Genomic DNA, 19,221 nt, shown 5'->3' on the forward strand with positions numbered 1-19,221 from the left:
ATTGTTTACTGGTGATCATCTAGTCTAAGGCCAAAGAGCATTTCTCATCTTCCGTATGTCCAACACACTCTATGGCTGGTCGATGTTCAGAATCCCACATCCCGGGCCCACAGCGCTTACAAAGTCCTGCTAAGGTACATGGAATTTTAGGAAGTTGTCTGTATTGATGAAGCAATCCTCTAGCTTTTCTTAGTATTAGTTGGCCATCCATATACATAGCTAAAGAACTGAAATGCAATAGCATTTCGTCCGATTTCAGATTTTGAGCTATTACGTCATCTGCATATACAGCAATGATTGCTAAGCATAGGAAGAGATGAAAATAATCTGTTAAATAATTAGACCAACAGGCTTCCCACATGCGTATTACAACGGCTTCTGTAAACTCTCTTTTAAAACATAAAAGTAGCCATCGATGACAGAATAACAATTCGATAGCGTCACAATGTTGCTGGAGGTGAGAAAAAAATCTAGGTAACATAATTCGTAAGAGTTCTCGTAAATATTTTAGATTCCGTTCGATGTCACTATCTGTTGGTGTGCAAACAAATAAGGAGCGTTGCATAAGTCCAGCAAAACACCAAAATGTTTCTGATTCGTTTTGTATTTCACACAGTAATGGTGCCAATAAGTCACTCATGCCTTGAAAATACGAAATTCCAGGATTATAGACCGCATAGTTTAATAATATATTTTTCATTATATCAGTATTTGAACTATTTTCCCCACAAAAAAGGGATTTAAGCGATCAGTTCTCACTATATCTTTCTCAACTACGCACTGTACCGATTTCCAAAAATGGAGTTGTTCTTCTGGTGACATAGAATATGTACGTCTTCTCGCAATATCATCATACTCTTGTCGCCTGATATCCATCAGCACGGCTCGATCTTCAAAAGTTGAAGAAAATGAGTAACATCTCAGTAGAAAAGGCCAAACAGTTTTTCTTAGCCCTTTTTCGAGGCCTCCGAAAAATACACATTTACGTAACATTAAGTCGTCATCTATTTGGCCTCTTTCATTAATTATTGTAGCATAAAAATAATTTGTTGTAATCCTTTGGACAGCTCCTTCATCTGGGTGCATTTCCGACTTTTTAACTTCAGGCCTACATACCATGAACTGTCGATATGGTAGGTGTTGTTGTTTATCTTGTCCGGACGCACTAGTTATATTATGAAGAAAGCAGTGCCATTGATGTAGTACCTAAAATATTAAAAAAAAACAACAAAATTAAAACAGATTATAATCAACAATGAAAGGATATATCGTCCCCTCAATGAAACAATAGTGTATGATTTTTTTGGTCGTTTCGAGAAAATCGAGAAAAAGTTTGAAGGTTTTGTAAAAATATACTTTTCGGAAAACCGTCATATTTCAGAAAATTATCGGTGTTTTCAACTTCTTGTAACTTAACTATGTGGTGGAATAATCAGACCATTGGTAGATGATATTCTACTAATCTATAATTGCAATTAAATAACATTCAAAATACCATGATATCACATAGGCTACTTTATTTATTTTAGAATCTATATGAAAATCAGTATACACTATTTTATTTTGTATGGTATACACTATTTTATTTAAATTTTTTGCGCCATTTATCATGAAGTATTTTAATTTGCCGGACGAATGTTCATGCAATAAAACAAAGTATTTGTACTAAATAATCCATTTTATTTATAATTCAGTCATTTTTGGAAATGCAATAACACGTTGACTACAGAGCAATTCAATTAAAATTTAAAAAAAAATACACGAATGAAAGGCAATATTAATTAATATTCACCTTCGGGAATATATTACTCTGCATCAGGCTCATCCAAGCAATTTCGATTTCCTCCAGGCTGAAGACTAAGATAAAAGGAATGAAATTCTTTGGGAATTATATTTTTGGTGCACAGCCCCTTGAGATCGTTGTAAAGAGGATATGGTAAGCTGTTGCTTAAATTTAGAGCACAATTTTCGAGTATAACAGTTATTATTAGTTGATTTTTTTCTTTTTCCTTCCATTAAGTCAATTGTTTGCCAATCGGAGTCCCATTTTTCTTTGTAGAGCAGCAAATGAGGTTTGACTTTCTCCACTTTAATTTGCTTAATTTTCAACCAATTCACTGAGTCATTTCTGTTATTCTTTTTGAAAGTGTGCCCTAATCTGCTGAACCATTCCTTGATATTATAAATGTCGCTCCAGAACATTCTTTCCACAATGTATGGTTGTTTTCTTCGCAAAATTGTTGACCATTCCTCGGGAGAGTAGATAGATATATTTCGCTTGGCACGTTCAATTGTTGAGTGCATACAATCGGCCTCCATTTGTATGTGGCCGCTTTCTAAATACTTAATCGTGACAGTATTTAGATTAAAGTTACGAATTGCGTAAAATAGAAGCGCTGCAATATAGCGACACCTATTCTGCCCACCACAACAATCACAATACAAAATTACATCCGCTACATTTTCGTCAATAAGCTCAACATTTTTATAATTGTGGTCCCAATCTCGTCCGAACCTCTATGTCCCTGCGTTTCATCCCACAAGAAACAGTAGCCCTCCTTCGAGGCAAGATCGAAAAATGTATTGTTAAAACTGGCAAACTTCCTTGAATAATACAATGAGATTACATTGCTGCATGAGCTTGTTAAAATAGATTATAAGTCAAAAGTATATACCCTCAATTTACTATTACTTTTTGCCTCTTCTTTATCGGCCTCCTTTTCCTCTCTAGCTCTCTTCTTATTCTGAATATGTTCATCAAATGCTTCCTGCATAATCTCCTTGTTGTCAGAGTTACGATATCGTTCGCACGTGGAACATGTATCCTTCTTCGGCTTATGAAAGCTATAGTTATATTCATTGCAGAAAATACGCCTGTATACATTTTCCTTAATGGAATTCGTCTCATGCTTTGCATTAAAGAGTTGAAACATTTTTGAAATGTTTAAATTAGAAGCAAGGGTTTTGATTTCGATCGAGTATAGTGGCTCTCCACAGCCGGAAACGATTCAATATGGTCCTTAATTATTCTCCTTGGTTCTTCATCCATTTTTTTATGATGCCCATGGCGCCCTCGTTTATCTATAACTTCACGACATTGAGTTTTGTTAATGAAAACCGAAATAGCTCCATCAGATATATTAAGTGTTTTCAGAAAGAATTGCTTGCATACTTGTTTAGACCTCAGATTGTATCTTAGTGTCTTGGCTCCACCAACAAGAGCCATAGTTAAGTTTTCCGGACCGCCTTTTCTTCGTCCTATTATTTTGCATCCATGCATGCGTATTCATCTGCAACATTTAATTTACCGTAAATGTATAAAACTAACCATGAATAACACAAATCGTTCCGTACGGATTTACCTTCCCCTTGCGAGTAGGAAGGTAATCGTACAAACGAACGGGAATGAGATACCGTAGCACGAGATACTCAGGCTCATGCACAACGACGACAAAATATAGTATATAGCACATGCGACCAGACACGAACTGGAATATCGACAAAGAGACAGAATTATTCACATCCAACATCGTGAAAATTAGGTTTGCCACAGAACTGATCGTTTGAGGAATACAGCTCAGAGACAGTTGAGTATAAAAGATATATACAGTGGGGAGCAAAACCAAGTAAATGTTTCCAACTTGTTCATTATTTACAAGATAAAAAAGTGTTTATTGAGTCCAATTGCTACAAACTTTATTACGTTTATACTTTATTTCCTGTCAAACAAAACTGTACATTCAGATAAATTATATACCCATACAACTGCATTAATTAAATTAATATAATTTTTATGCACTTAATGCATAATATATTAAAATCAAATATTTTAGTATTTAGCTCATAGTCCTATTTTTTAACTCGTCTTGACGTACTTCTATTAAGTTTTTTATTATTTCTTCTGGATATCATCGCTTTTTTTTGGTGCTACGCTTCATTGCCGAAGGTGAATACCAAAAAGGGTGTAGGAAAAGATCGATTCTTATCTGTGGCCCAGTGTAGCCTGAGAAGTCATAAACATATTTGAAGAACACCTATGCCCGAAGTGGATATATTTCATCAAAACGGAAGAAGAAAAAAAGAAATTTTCATTAGCTTTTTACGCCACGCAGGACACATGGCCACATTATTGCTCTTTTAAGGAACAAGTAGCTATACTAAAACAGGAAGGGATACTATAGTTTAAATGTAAAGCCCTCATTTTTGTAAATATGAAAGAATTTTTAAAATATGTACAGGTCTGTGACCATGCCTGAAAACTACTACAGTGATTAGGAAATATTTTTACTATTCGAAGTTCCATGTTTTTAGAATATACTCCGAAACCCACTTGTTCATACAATTTGGAGACATCAGTGTAGAAATCTATATAACGAAAATCGTCCCATGTAGTTACACCAATGATTCTTATTCCTTATTTGTCGCCGTATTATTTTATATTCATCTCATCCTATAATTTAGAGGGAATTCGGAGGAATGTAAAAAGAGATATGGGCCCGTAAGATCAATTCACTTTTTACTTTGAAAATTCCAAAAGCATATGTTTTTTATTAGAGAAGTGCGCGTGACACGCGTGAATCACGTGACTCGTGAACAAAATCTGAAGAAACTTTCGTGAATGTGACTAAAAATAATAAGTCGCGCGTGAGCGTGCGTGTGAAATAAAATCGGTTTGTGAATGTGCATGAATAAAATTTCTGCAAAATCACGCTCACGATAAAAAATCAAGATTTAATTCTTTCTGATATGACAACTGAATTCTATTTAACTGTCGAACTATATCCTATTTATTAATTTTGTTACCTTTCCTCTTTCCCGGTTGGAAAATGTCGTGAGTCACGTTAATTGTCGTGAATCGTGCGTGAGTCTTTAAAAGTAGTTCGTGCGTGAGCGTGAGTTAGTACCGGTTTACATTTCGTGAACGTGCGTGAGTGTGAGTGGCTACCAAACATATCGTTCGTGAGCGTGCGTGAACAAACATTTTGCTTCGTGAATGTGCGTGAGCTTGAATGAAATTTCACTCACGCGCACACCTCTATTTTTTATATATTCTATTTGTGCCGCTAAATTAATTTTGTCATTTCATTTTGTTCTACTTTGTTTTGTTTTGCTGTTGGCAATACTAGAGAAATTGCATCAAATTTCGATTGACAATTTTTTCGATACGATTATGAATTCGATATCGATTAGCCTCCTGTAGGACATATTGTCCAATAAATTTAAAATGCTGCATCGAATTCAACGCCAAAAACAAGTTTCAAAGATTTCCCAATCGTATCCAATACAATGAAGAGAAAAATAATAGAGAAAAGAAAGTCCAAAAAGCAGTGGCAACTATCTAATCTCCCGAAGACAAAAGTCGACTAAATTAGACAACGTCTGAACTCAAAAAAGTTCTACAAACAATACATGATGAACAAATTGAAGGGGAAAATCTCAATTTTGGCCCAACTAAGTCAAGTGAAATTACTAAGAACCTAAATCTGAACTATAAAACAATTTATCCAATTCAGAAGAGTGACAATGCATGGACAAAAAACAACACTGAAAAAATTGAAACATTCGCTGACCATTTGTACAATGTATTCACTCCCAACAGTTGCGAAGAAACTCCGGAATATATTAAAACTTTTTTTCACTAAAAACGAAATTACACATCCCAGCAAAAAAATTTGGAAGTTCTTCCAAAGGCACAACTTTAAAAACACTTCCAGAAGATGCACTCCCCATGATGTTCCTTATTTTAACTATCCAGGAAGTTCTTTTAATTCAATTTTTTATAACTTGTTTTTTTCATACTTTTAATGGGTAATTTTAACTGTTTTGTTTCAAATAGGTTAAAAACAGAATAAGAATTCATAAAATTGTACAAATCATTTAAATTTTGTCGAAAAAAATGCTAAATCCAGTCTGAAAAAATTGTGTTTCCGGCAAGTGTTAGAATCCATTAAAAATTATAAAAAACTATAAAAATTATTTGACAAAATATCGCAGAATTTTTTAATTTACATCCAAAACATTGAATTCGGATCACACCTAAGGAAGTGATGCAAATTCAGTGCAACGGCTGTTGAAATGGAGGACTTCCGTCCTATTACAAGCCAATGTTAAATTCATAGCTTCTGCGTCAATTTTGCACCACTTCCGGATCCAAAGAGAACATTTTCATTACTTTTTTGGCGACCCTTTTTTCTCGATTTATATCTTTAAGGATATTGTGCAACAGTTTGAAACGCGGAGTGCTTAATTCGCAGATCTTGTTCTTACCCTGCCAACATTTTTTGAATTTCACGGCACTTCTGAGAATCCCCGTAGTTATCTCGGATTTATGAAAATGTGGAGTAGGGAATTTTTTGACCCTACAATAACTAGATCCCTTGTACGAAGCAATCTTTAAAGCGAAAATTTATAATGCATCTAAATTCTCTTTGAATAGTTTCATTCATAGTACAAGTATTGTGTATATATATTTGTACAGTGTAGTTTGAAAGGATATATGTATCTATGGGTAAGAAATAAATAAAAACAAACTGTCACATATATTGGGGCCTTCAATGAAACTTTACTTAAAGCAATACTATAAGTCTTTATTAAATATTTTTATAACAGCAACGTTAACATAGAGCATACGTAAATAATATTGTTTACTGGTGATCATCTAGTCTAAGGCCAAAGAGCATTTCTCATCTTCCGTATGTCCAACACACTCTATGGCTGGTCGATGTTCAGAATCCCACATCCCGGGCCCACAGCGCTTACAAAGTCCTGCTAAGGTACATGGAATTTTAGGAAGTTGTCTGTATTGATGAAGCAATCCTCTAGCTTTTCTTAGTATTAGTTGGCCATCCATATACATAGCTAAAGAACTGAAATGCAATAGCATTTCGTCCGATTTCAGATTTTGAGCTATTACGTCATCTGCATATACAGCAATGATTGCTAAGCATAGGAAGAGATGAAAATAATCTGTTAAATAATTAGACCAACAGGCTTCCCACATGCGTATTACAACGGCTTCTGTAAACTCTCTTTTAAAACATAAAAGTAGCCATCGATGACAGAATAACAATTCGATAGCGTCACAATGTTGCTGGAGGTGAGAAAAAAATCTAGGTAACATAATTCGTAAGAGTTCTCGTAAATATTTTAGATTCCGTTCGATGTCACTATCTGTTGGTGTGCAAACAAATAAGGAGCGTTGCATAAGTCCAGCAAAACACCAAAATGTTTCTGATTCGTTTTGTATTTCACACAGTAATGGTGCCAATAAGTCACTCATGCCTTGAAAATACGAAATTCCAGGATTATAGACCGCATAGTTTAATAATATATTTTTCATTATATCAGTATTTGAACTATTTTCCCCACAAAAAAAGGGATTTAAGCGATCAGTTCTCACTATATCTTTCTCAACTACGCACTGTACCGATTTCCAAAAATGGAGTTGTTCTTCTGGTGACATAGAATATGTACGTCTTCTCGCAATATCATCATACTCTTGTCGCCTGATATCCATCAGCACGGCTCGATCTTCAAAAGTTGAAGAAAATGAGTAACATCTCAGTAGAAAAGGCCAAACAGTTTTTCTTAGCCCTTTTTCGAGGCCTCCGAAAAATACACATTTACGTAACATTAAGTCGTCATCTATTTGGCCTCTTTCATTAATTATTGTAGCATAAAAATAATTTGTTGTAATCCTTTGGACAGCTCCTTCATCTGGGTGCATTTCCGACTTTTTAACTTCAGGCCTACATACCATGAACTGTCGATATGGTAGGTGTTGTTGTTTATCTTGTCCGGACGCACTAGTTATATTATGAAGAAAGCAGTGCCATTGATGTAGTACCTAAAATATTAAAAAAAAAAAACAACAAAATTAAAACAGATTATAATCAACAATGAAAGGATATATCGTCCCCTCAATGAAACAATAGTGTATAATTTTTTGGTCGTTTCGAGAAAATCGAGAAAAAGTTTGAAGGTTTTGTAAAAATATACTTTTCGGAAAACCGTCATATTTCAGAAAATTATCGGTGTTTTCAACTTCTTGTAACTTAACTATGTGGTGGAATAATCAGACCATTGGTAGATGATATTCTACTAATCTATAATTGCAATTAAATAACATTCAAAATACCATGATATCACATAGGCTACTTTATTTATTTTAGAATCTATATGAAAATCAGTATACACTATTTTATTTTGTATGGTATACACTATTTTATTTAAATTTTTTGCGCCATTTATCATGAAGTATTTTAATTTGCCGGACGAATGTTCATGCAATAAAACAAAGTATTTGTACTAAATAATCCATTTTATTTATAATTCAGTCATTTTTGGAAATTCAATAACACGTTGACTACAGAGCAATTCAATTAAAATTAAAAAAAAAATACACGAATGAAAGGCAATATTAATTAATATTCACCTTCGGGAATATATTACTCTGCATCAGGCTCATCCAAGCAATTTCGATTTCCTCCAGGCTGAAGACTAAGATAAAAGGAATGAAATTCTTTGGGAATTATATTTTTGGTGCACAGCCCCTTGAGATCGTTGTAAAGAGGATATGGTAAGCTGTTGCTTAAATTTAGAGCACAATTTTCGAGTATAACAGTTATTATTAGTTGATTTTTTTCTTTTTCCTTCCATTAAGTCAATTGTTTGCCAATCGGAGTCCCATTTTTCTTTGTAGAGCAGCAAATGAGGTTTGACTTTCTCCACTTTAATTTGCTTATTTTTCAACCAATTCACTGAGTCATTTCTGTTATTCTTTTTGAAAGTGTGCCCTAATCTGCTGAACCATTCCTTGATATTATAAATGTCGCTCCAGAACATTCTTTCCACAATGTATGGTTGTTTTCTTCGCAAAATTGTTGACCATTCCTCGGGAGAGTAGATAGATATATTTCGCTTGGCACGTTCAATTGTTGAGTGCATACAATCGGCCTCCATTTGTATGTGGCCGCTTTCTAAATACTTAATCGTGACAGTATTTAGATTAAAGTTACGAATTGCGTAAAATAGAAGCGCTGCAATATAGCGACACCTATTCTGCCCACCACAACAATCACAATACAAAATTACATCCGCTACATTTTCGTCAATAAGCTCAACATTTTTATAATTGTGGTCCCAATCTCGTCCGAACCTCTATGTCCCTGCGTTTCATCCCACAAGAAACAGTAGCCCTCCTTCGAGGCAAGATCGAAAAATGTATTGTTAAAACTGGCAAACTTCCTTGAATAATACAATGAGATTACATTGCTGCATGAGCTTGTTAAAATAGATTATAAGTCAAAAGTATATACCCTCAATTTACTATTACTTTTTGCCTCTTCTTTATCGGCCTCCTTTTCCTCTCTAGCTCTCTTCTTATTCTGAATATGTTCATCAAATGCTTCCTGCATAATCTCCTTGTTGTCAGAGTTACGATATCGTTCGCACGTGGAACATGTATCCTTCTTCGGCTTATGAAAGCTATAGTTATATTCATTGCAGAAAATACGCCTGTATACATTTTCCTTAATGGAATTCGTCTCATGCTTTGCATTAAAGAGTTGAAACATTTTTGAAATGTTTAAATTAGAAGCAAGGGTTTTGATTTCGATCGAGTATAGTGGCTCTCCACAGCCGGAAACGATTCAATATGGTCCTTAATTATTCTCCTTGGTTCTTCATCCATTTTTTTTTATGATGCCCATGGCGCCCTCGTTTATCTATAACTTCACGACATTGAGTTTTGTTAATGAAAACCGAAATAGCTCCATCAGATATATTAAGTGTTTTCAGAAAGAATTGCTTGCATACTTGTTTAGACCTCAGATTGTATCTTAGTGTCTTGGCTCCACCAACAAGAGCCATAGTTAAGTTTTCCGGACCGCCTTTTCTTCGTCCTATTATTTTGCATCCATGCATGCGTATTCATCTGCAACATTTAATTTACCGTAAATGTATAAAACTAACCATGAATAACACAAATCGTTCCGTACGGATTTACCTTCCCCTTGCGAGTAGGAAGGTAATCGTACAAACGAACGGGAATGAGATACCGTAGCACGAGATACTCAGGCTCATGCACAACGACGACAAAATATAGTATATAGCACATGCGACCAGACACGAACTGGAATATCGACAAAGAGACAGAATTATTCACATCCAACATCGTGAAAATTAGGTTTGCCACAGAACTGATCGTTTGAGGAATACAGCTCAGAGACAGTTGAGTATAAAAGATATATACAGTGGGGAGCAAAACCAAGTAAATGTTTCCAACTTGTTCATTATTTACAAGATAAAAAAGTGTTTATTGAGTCCAATTGCTACAAACTTTATTACGTTTATACTTTATTTCCTGTCAAACAAAACTGTACATTCAGATAAATTATATACCCATACAACTGCATTAATTAAATTAATATAATTTTTATGCACTTAATGCATAATATATTAAAATCAAATATTTTAGTATTTAGCTCATAGTCCTATTTTTTAACTCGTCTTGACGTACTTCTATTAAGTTTTTTATTATTTCTTCTGGATATCATCGCTTTTTTTTGGTGCTACGCTTCATTGCCGAAGGTGAATACCAAAAAGGGTGTAGGAAAAGATCGATTCTTATCTGGCCCAGTGTAGCCTGAGAAGTCATAAACATATTTGAAGAACACCTATGCCCGAAGTGGATATATTTCATCAAAACGGAAGAAGAAAAAAAAGAAATTTTCATTAGCTTTTTACGCCACGCGGGACACATGGCCACATTATTGCTCTTTTAAGGAACAAGTAGCTATACTAAAACAGGAAGGGATACTATAGTTTAAATGTAAAGCCCTCATTTTTGTAAATATGAAAGAATTTTTAAAATATGTACAGGTCTGTGACCATGAGATGAGGATTCGGTAGTTGGATGCATCCCATCCTGGTGCGTGCCACTACCCTTTTATTTTGATACCGTGCGCCACACTGTGGAACAGGGTATTATAAGTTAGTGCATATGTTTGCAACAACCAGAAGAAGACGAGATAGACATATGGTGACATTGGCATTATTGCTCAAGACCGGCCCATGAGTCGATCTAACCATGTCCGTCTGTCTGTAAACACTTTTTTGAAATCAAAGTCTAGGTCACAATTTTAGTCCAATCGACTTCAAATTTGGCACATTTTGGGTCAGAATAGAACCCTATTGATTTTGGTTCAGTGATAGATATAGCTCCCATATATATCTTTTGTCCGATATCTACCAATATGGCCCCAGAAGCCAGAATTTCAGACCGATTTGCTTTATATTTTGCACAAGGAGTGCAATTGATAGTGTCGTAAAGTGTGCCGATTTTGGATGAAATCGGTTCAGATTTTGAGATAGGTCCCATATACATATATCTTTCGCCCGATATACACTTACGTTGCCCCAGAAGTCAGATTTTTACTCTGATTTGCTTTAAATTTTGTACAGGAAGTAGATATACATGCCAATGTTTGGTTGAAATAAGATTTTGTCCCATTATATATTAGGTCCCATATATATCTTTCGTCCGATTTACACTCATATGACCACAGAGGTCAAATTTGTTAAGCGATTTAAGTGAAAATTTGCACAGGCAGTAGAATTAACTTTGTAGCTATGCATGGCAAATTTGGTTGAAATCGATTCAGATTTAGATGTATCTCCCATATATATGTTTTTCTGATTTCGGCAAAAATGGCCAAAATATCAACATTTTCCTTCTAAAATCGCCACTTCTATGTCCAAAACTTATAAAAATTACTTAGATTTTTCTATACTTCTAATACGTATCTATCGACAGATAAATCATAAATATACTTTTGCGAAGTTGACTAAAAATTGTTTAAGATTTAAATGTTTCCCATTATTATCCTGCGCCACACTGTGAAACATTGTGTTCCACCCTAGAGCATTAGCCGACTTAAACTTTAATTCTATAGATTTTGTAGAAGTCTATCAAACATTGTGATAGCACAATAAATAAAAGTACCTATTACCGCTGAACCTTCTCAATTATTTTCTTCTGGTGCACCAACCGATTGTTCCAAAACCATTAGCAGACCCTTAAGTTAACGATTTCAAGGTCCGCCAGTAATCTAAAATTACAACCCTTCCAATCCTCTTATCGAACATTTGCCATCATAACAGCCTTCTCACGCAGTAAGAGCTTGCAGGTAGCCAGAGGCATACAACAGTTTCTAGTTCACCTGGAATATAAGGTAGTTCCTAGCCTTTCTAACTCATCCCCCAGTTCCCCGGTATGTTCCTATGGCCAGGTACCTGTATTAGGTGAATATAAAGGGTGATTTGTTAAGAGCTTGATAACTTTAAAAAAAAAAAAAACGCATAAAATTTGCAAAATCTCATCGGTTCTTTATTTGAAACGTTAGATTGGTCCATGACATTTACTTTTTGAAGATAATTTCATTTAAATGTTGACCGCGGCTGCGTCTTAGGTGGTCCATTCGGAAAGTCCAATTTTGGGCAACTTTTTCGAGCATTTCGGCCGGAATAGCCCGAATTTCTTCGGAAATGTTGTCTTCCAAAGCTGGAATAGTTGCTGGCTCATTTCTGTAGACTTTAGACTTGACGTAGCCCCACAAAAAATAGTCTAAAGGCGTCAAATCGCATGATCTTGGTGGCCAACTTACCGGTCCATTTCTTGAGATGAATTGTTCTCCGAAGTTTTCCCTCAAAATGGCCATAGAATCGCGAGCTGTGTGGCATGTAGCGCCATCTTGTTGAAACCACATGTCAACCAAGTTCAGTTCTTCCATTTTTGGCAACAAAAAGTTTGTTAGCATCGAACGATAGCGATCGCCATTCACCGTAACGTTGCGTCCAACAGCATCTTTGAAAAAATACGGTCCAATGATTCCACCAGCGTACAAACCACACCAAACAGTGCATTTTTCGGGATGCATGGGCAGTTCTTGAACGGCTTCTGGTTGCTCTTCACTCCAAATGCGGCAATTTTGCTTATTTACGTAGCCATTCAACCAGAAATGAGCCTCATCGCTGAACAAAATTTGTCGATAAAAAAGCGGATTTTCTGCCAACTTTTCTAGGGCCCATTCACTGAAAATTCGACGTTGTGGCAGATCGTTCGGCTATTCATGATGAAATGTCAAAGCATACTGAGCATCTTTCTCTTTGACACCATGTCTGAAATCCCACGTGATCTGTCAAATACTAATGCATGAAAATCCTAACCTCAAAAGAATCACCCTTTAGTACTGCTCAGCTATCTCGTTGAGAGATTTGCAGCAGTTGATGGCCGCTTTCGAGTTAAGGAACACAGAATCCAAGGATTTTATTGCAGGTTGACGGTCCGAGTATATATTAATGCCAACATTTGTTGGAACATTACTTCTCAGCCAAGTCGCCACCTCTCTTATTGCTGATATTTCAGCCTGAAAACTACTACAGTGATTAGGAAACATTTTTGCTATTCAAAGTTCCATGTTTTTAGAATATACTCCGAAACCCACTTGTTCATACAATTTGGAGACATTAGTGTAGAAATCTTTATAACGAAAATCGTCCCATGTAGTTACATAAATGATTCTTATTCCTTATTTGTCGCCGTATTATTTTATATTAATCTCATCCTATTCACAAGATATTTCATAGTGCAAGTCGCCTAACTTCTTCTTGATCTTGCCTCCTATCCATTTGCTTTGTCGCGGGTTTTCCGAAAGGAAATATACTTGTTCATTTATCCCAAATTGTCTAAAGGCAGTTGTGGATTTTACATATTGCGCCGAGCTCACTTTCGTGCTGATGTCCTCTGGTCTCAATAAGTCCAGCCGGGTTCGAAGTTGTCGGCCTAAGAATAGTTGGGCTGGTGATTGACCAGTGGTATAGTGAGGTGCATTTCTATACTGCCGTAAGAATTCGTTTAAGTTCTCTCTTAATGTCTCCTTCATTACACACATCGCCTTGAGTGCGTGTCTCACTGTTTGCACGTTGCGTTCGGCCTGGCCGTTCGTGGCTGGATGATAAGGCGCCGTGTATTTGTGGTATTTCACGCCAACTCGCGTCAAAAATTTGTTAAACTCCGCAGAAGCAAAGTTGGTACTGTTATCGGATACCACCATCAACGGAACGCCATACGCCGCAAACACCTCGTCCAAAAGCATAATCGTCGCCGCTGCAGTCATAGACTTCGTGACCTTATCTCCTAGCCACTTTGAATACGCATCCTCAATCGGCCCGGCATAGTAAATATGAATGCGCTCCCATGGCGCTTTGGGGTATTCCCAATGGTGCTCCTTGAGCTTGGCTGGCTTATTTTCATTCTCGGCACAGATCTCGCACTTTTTGCCGCTAATTCGATATCTTTGTCCACTCCTGGCCAATATACAAAAGAACGGGCTAGGCCCTTCATTTTTACCACCCCCAAATGCGAACCGTGCAGTTCATCCAAAATTTGCTGTCGATACTTGGGAGGGATGACAATACGGTGCTCAAAAGTTAAACATCCCGATGAACATTTGTAGTTTGACTCTGGTGCCTTATAGCCATAATTTGCCAAATACTTACCGCTTTCTAGCAATTGTAGTATCTTGCCCAGATGTTCGTCTCAATGGCCACATTCTTCGCCGTCAGTACTAATTGGTTGACTTGCCTGATAACAAACTCGTCGAACGTATCCATCTCATCGTTTTCTTGCTTCTGAATGTTGTCATTTCCTGCTGAAACTTGGTTCTTTACGGCTGCTCGCGATAGAAAATCTGCATTTGCGTTTTCCTTTGAAGATCTATATTTCACCTCATAATCAAAATTAACTAGGAAATCTGCGTAGTTCGCCATACGTGAAATGCAAAGCACTGGAAGTGATTTATCAGGTTGCAGGATTTGCACTAACGGCTTGAGATCGGTGATAAGGAGCCAATGGCGAGCGTATAAGTACTTGAAAAATCGTTGAACGGCCCAGACTATGGCCAACGCCTCCTTATCTATCTGGGGGTACCTCTGTTCAGTAACGGTCATAGAGCGGCTCGCATATGCTATTGGCCTTTCTTGCTTATCGGGCATTCGGTGGGACAATACTGCTCCCAACCCCGTATTGCTTGCGTCTGTTGCCAAAATCAGTGGCAGACTTGGGTCGTAGGGAATCAACATTTGTGGTGATATTAACATACCTTTTATTTTCTGGTAGGAAACCTCTGCCTCTTTTGACCAGCTAAATTTTGCTGCTTTCAGTATATCACGCAGTGGTCTTTCCAACGTTGACAATTCCGGGATGAAATTCGAATAAAAGGAGGCTTTTCCCAAGAATAACTGAATATCTTCAACCGATTGTGGTTTAGGTGCATTTCGTATCGCATCGACGTGCTTACTAGCCTTGTGTATGCCATTCGCATCAATCTTGTGTCCAAGAAATTCTATCGATGATGCCACAAAAACGCATTTGGATTTGTTTAACTTAAATCCAAGCTCCTTCATTCTTTCCAATGTCGTCTCTAGTATTCGAAACAGGTCATCAACGTTTTCTGCGTAAATGAGAATGTCATCATAAAAATTCAAAATATTGGTAATACCGTTCAAAGCCGTCCCCATTGTGCGTTGCCATATGGCGGGTATGTTGGCCGCTCCATATACTGCTCTTGTCGGCCGTATCAACCCATGAGTCGGCGTATTCAATGTTAACACATGAGCGAACTCCTCGTCCACTAACAAATGGCTATACGCATCTGTGACATCTAAATGCGCGAAAATTCTGGCGCCTTTCATTTTATTAAATATATCTTCCGCCTTCGGAATCGGATGTTCATCAATCACTATTTGCGGGTTGACCGTCGGCTTGTAATTTCCTGTGATGCGAATGCCCCCATTCTTTTTTGTGATCACATGTGTCGTTGACGCCCATTCGGAAAAGTCAACCTTTTTGTACAGCCCCGAAGCAATTTTAGCGTCGATCTCCTTCGCGTAGGCATCTTTTAAAGCAGACGGGATTTCCCTCGGCCGTGCAAAGATGGGTTTTGCACCTGGCTTTAGATGCACCTTAATAGCTGGCCCCTTAAAAGTTCCCGCTACTTTGACGAACACGTCTTCATACCTGGATATCAATTGCTGCAATTTCATCTTTTTTTCGACTGTCACTTCTGGTGCGTGTATTGAGATGGCGTTAACATCGTGAATTGCATCTGTATTATCACACTCGCTTCTATTTATGCATCCATCGAACAAACTGGCGAAATATATTTCCTTGGCAAAATGAGCTATCCATTCACGCCCACATAAAGTTTCTATAGCATCATCCACAATGTGCAAATTCAATCTACGACTAGTGGTCCCAAATCTCACGTCGACTATTACTCTTCCCACACAATTCAACTTCTGCCCATTGCAACTGGAAAATTGTCTGGTTGTTCTCTTGAGTGGCAACTTATTGTAGAGATCTATGAACCGTGTTCTGCTTACAACACTACAGGGGGCCCCGGTGTCCAATTCCATGTCGAGGTTCTTACCATTCACGTTCACCGTAATTATCTTCTTAGCGGCTGCCCTTGCAGTTCTTACTACACCCATCTGGTTTATTTGCTCAATCGACCCGTTGTCACTTACCGCTGTAGATTCTTCCATTTGGTTCGTAGATGATTTGCACATTCTTCCTATGTGGCCAGTCTTACCACATGAAAAACATCTCGCATTTTTAAACTTGCAATCTCTTCTGAAATGTTGACCAACACATCCGTTACACTCGACTCTATTTTGCTTCGAATCAGCTCTTGCCTTTGATTCGTTCTTCTTTTTCACCGGCATATACCCCAATTTACACGTTGGTTCCGTCGATACGTTGTCATTTGCATTAACAACATCAGCTGATCGTTGAATCAATTCCTTTGCATAGGCTATCTCATAAGCCTCTGAAAAACTCTTCGGCTTACTGGCAATCACATCATCACATATGGACTTCGCCTCCAACCCCACAAACATTTGTTCGATTAACATTCGGTCTAAAGAAGATCCATAGTCGCAAAAGGCAGCAGCTTGTTTCAGTTGCAAAGCAATTGAGGACAATGATTCGCCACTCTCTTGGCGGACCTGGCGAAATTTAAAACTCTCCGCGTACATATTTCTTTTGCCGTCGAAATGGTCTGATAACACCCTCTTGATCTCCTCATAAGTCAGGTCCTCGGGCTGACTAAAATTCTCAATGCGGAATTCTATTCACCACTCATGTGCACACGGGCATATATATGCTGCTCGGTACTTGCTATTCTACTCAGTTGCAGTGCCCAATCGAATCTTGCAAAGTAATCCGACACCGATGTGCCATCCGAAACCTTGTATTCACCCATCGAAAACGGAGGCGGTCTCATCCCCTGTGTTTGGGATCCTCCCGGTTGTGCCGCAGCATTCTGTGCAGCTTGTGCCACTGCAGAGCGAATGGCCTCTGCCAAAGATCCAACAATTGAATTCAATTGTCCCTCTTCCATAGTGTTGGATCCCACTTCTGACACCACTGTTAAGTATTCAATAGAGTGGGATACTCTCTTTATTTAGTAATTTAATATTTTAACGATGAAACGAACAATTCAGTATAAAATGAATTTCACAATGAATGAATAATATATAGAGTTGCCATGTGTGTTCATTTTCCTTTCAGAGTTGCCATTATCCATATATAACAAATATTAATGTTATTTTTAATATTATTATATGTTTTTACCGATAAAAATTAATAAATTATACCAAATCCCTAGAAATTTAGCATTGACTTTCAGTTAGAACTGGGATTGAATTTCATACAAATTGTGGTTAGAAACTATTCGCAACAATGTTAATTTTTAATTTGTCTCACAATGAAAACTGTTTGAGAAATTATTGAGTAGCGATGCATTACAATTTGAGGATTACAATTGAGAAATTAATGCTGATGTGTTGAATTTTACTGTTGAGGGTAATGTCTGTTTTTTCTTGAGAACGGGTTTTCTCATCAATTTCTCAACTTGAATATTACTCAAATCCTTTGAAAAAATATTTGAAAAAGGATTGAATTTTAGTATTTTTTTAAACGTTTGTGTCTATTAGGTTCTTGCGAACTGTAACATCCCAGTCGTACATGCAGTTAACTTCAAACTAAAGGAAAGCTTAGCTATTTCTCAAGTAGTAGTGGGTGACATTTGGATTGAATTTATATGCCCTACCGTCAAATGAGTAGAAGTGCGTTCAAAAATGTTGGCAGGGTGGGTTTGAGACCCTATTTCCCTGCCAGCATTTCAAAGTTCCATTTCATCCTCATCGCTACCACAGACTCGTAAATGACACTACAACAATCGCCAACTATGATGGGGGGAAGCATATCAAAAAGTACAATATGTACATGAAAGTATTTTGCCATAACTATTCTTAGAAGAGACATTTTATATTTTGTGAAACGCCAAGCGCAACTAGCTTATTGTAATTTATTTAAATAAAAAGGGAAATGAATTGCTGAAACCATTGTTACTCTGCTTAAAATTGTGAAAGGTTTATTGGTGAACAATTCTTGACTTTCCAAATGGAATAAAGTGATTGTTTTCAGATATTTTTCGAGACACGCTGCCTCCATCGAGAATAAAAACACTGGCTGATAGACGCTCCAACATGTAGCTCAACATCATTCTATTATTAATGCAAAAAATTATGTTAAATGTGTTGTGATAGTGGTATAAATGTTATATTTATAAGAATTTATAAATGTTTAATCAAATTAATAAACATATAAACAATCGTGTTTTATTGACCACAACGATTCTTTTACAACTATCTTAAAATGCACTTTTTCTGATTGTTTGAAGGGGCTCTTATTGGCGTCGTTCTAAATTTATCTAAAAACGCACGTAATAATTGCACTCATGCGGCGCTTTTCCGACGAGTTTTGGACGTCGTATACGATTGTTTTCGACGTGGTAGGGATTCTCAGAAGTGCCGTCAAATTAAAAAAATGTTGGCAGGGTTACGGAGATAGATGAAGATATTCGTTTTTAGAACTATTATTATATTCGATTTTAAAACTATCGATAGTCGCACCATTCGATAGTATTAAATCAAACAGTCGATTGTATCGATACTGTCGGATTTTGTGCAATATGCAATAATTAATTTTAAATATTTTCATTAAACAAAAGTTTGCTCTTTTCTCTTGTGTGTTTGGAACTCATATTTTAGTGAATTTATATCATTTAAAACGAATAAAAAACAACGAAAACACTA

At 36.8% G+C, this 19,221-nt stretch overlaps 2 protein-coding genes and 2 pseudogenes across 4 annotated transcripts in view; all 4 read right to left on the minus strand.

Annotated features, from left to right (window-relative positions):
• Nucleotides 1–1,208, minus strand: LOC142226022 (TBC1 domain family member 16-like). Its single transcript, XM_075295879.1, is given in 2 exon segments — nucleotides 1–729; nucleotides 732–1,208. Coding segments are annotated over 2 exon segments (1,098 nt in total). The 5' UTR covers nucleotides 1,120–1,208; the 3' UTR covers nucleotides 1–19.
• A 614-nt stretch (nucleotides 1,209–1,822) lies between these two features.
• LOC142223732 (uncharacterized) lies at nucleotides 1,823–3,410 on the minus strand (annotated as a pseudogene).
• Nucleotides 3,411–6,540: 3,130 nt separating this feature from the next.
• LOC142226024 (TBC1 domain family member 16-like) overlaps nucleotides 6,541–19,221 on the minus strand; it is a 47,526-nt gene continuing 34,845 nt past the window's right edge. For all 3 annotated transcript variants that reach the window (XM_075295882.1, XM_075295883.1, XM_075295881.1), the window contains one exon: nucleotides 6,541–7,846. In XM_075295882.1, coding sequence (XP_075151997.1) covers nucleotides 6,659–7,846 — 1,188 coding nt within the window. In that variant the 3' untranslated portion in view covers nucleotides 6,541–6,658. The remainder of the gene's footprint in view (nucleotides 7,847–19,221) is intronic.
• On the minus strand, nucleotides 8,445–10,054 carry LOC142226025 (uncharacterized; annotated as a pseudogene).

The sequence above is a fragment of the Haematobia irritans genome, chromosome 2, assembly GCF_050003625.1.
Source record: "Haematobia irritans isolate KBUSLIRL chromosome 2, ASM5000362v1, whole genome shotgun sequence".
Lineage (NCBI taxonomy): Eukaryota > Metazoa > Arthropoda > Insecta > Diptera > Muscidae > Haematobia > Haematobia irritans.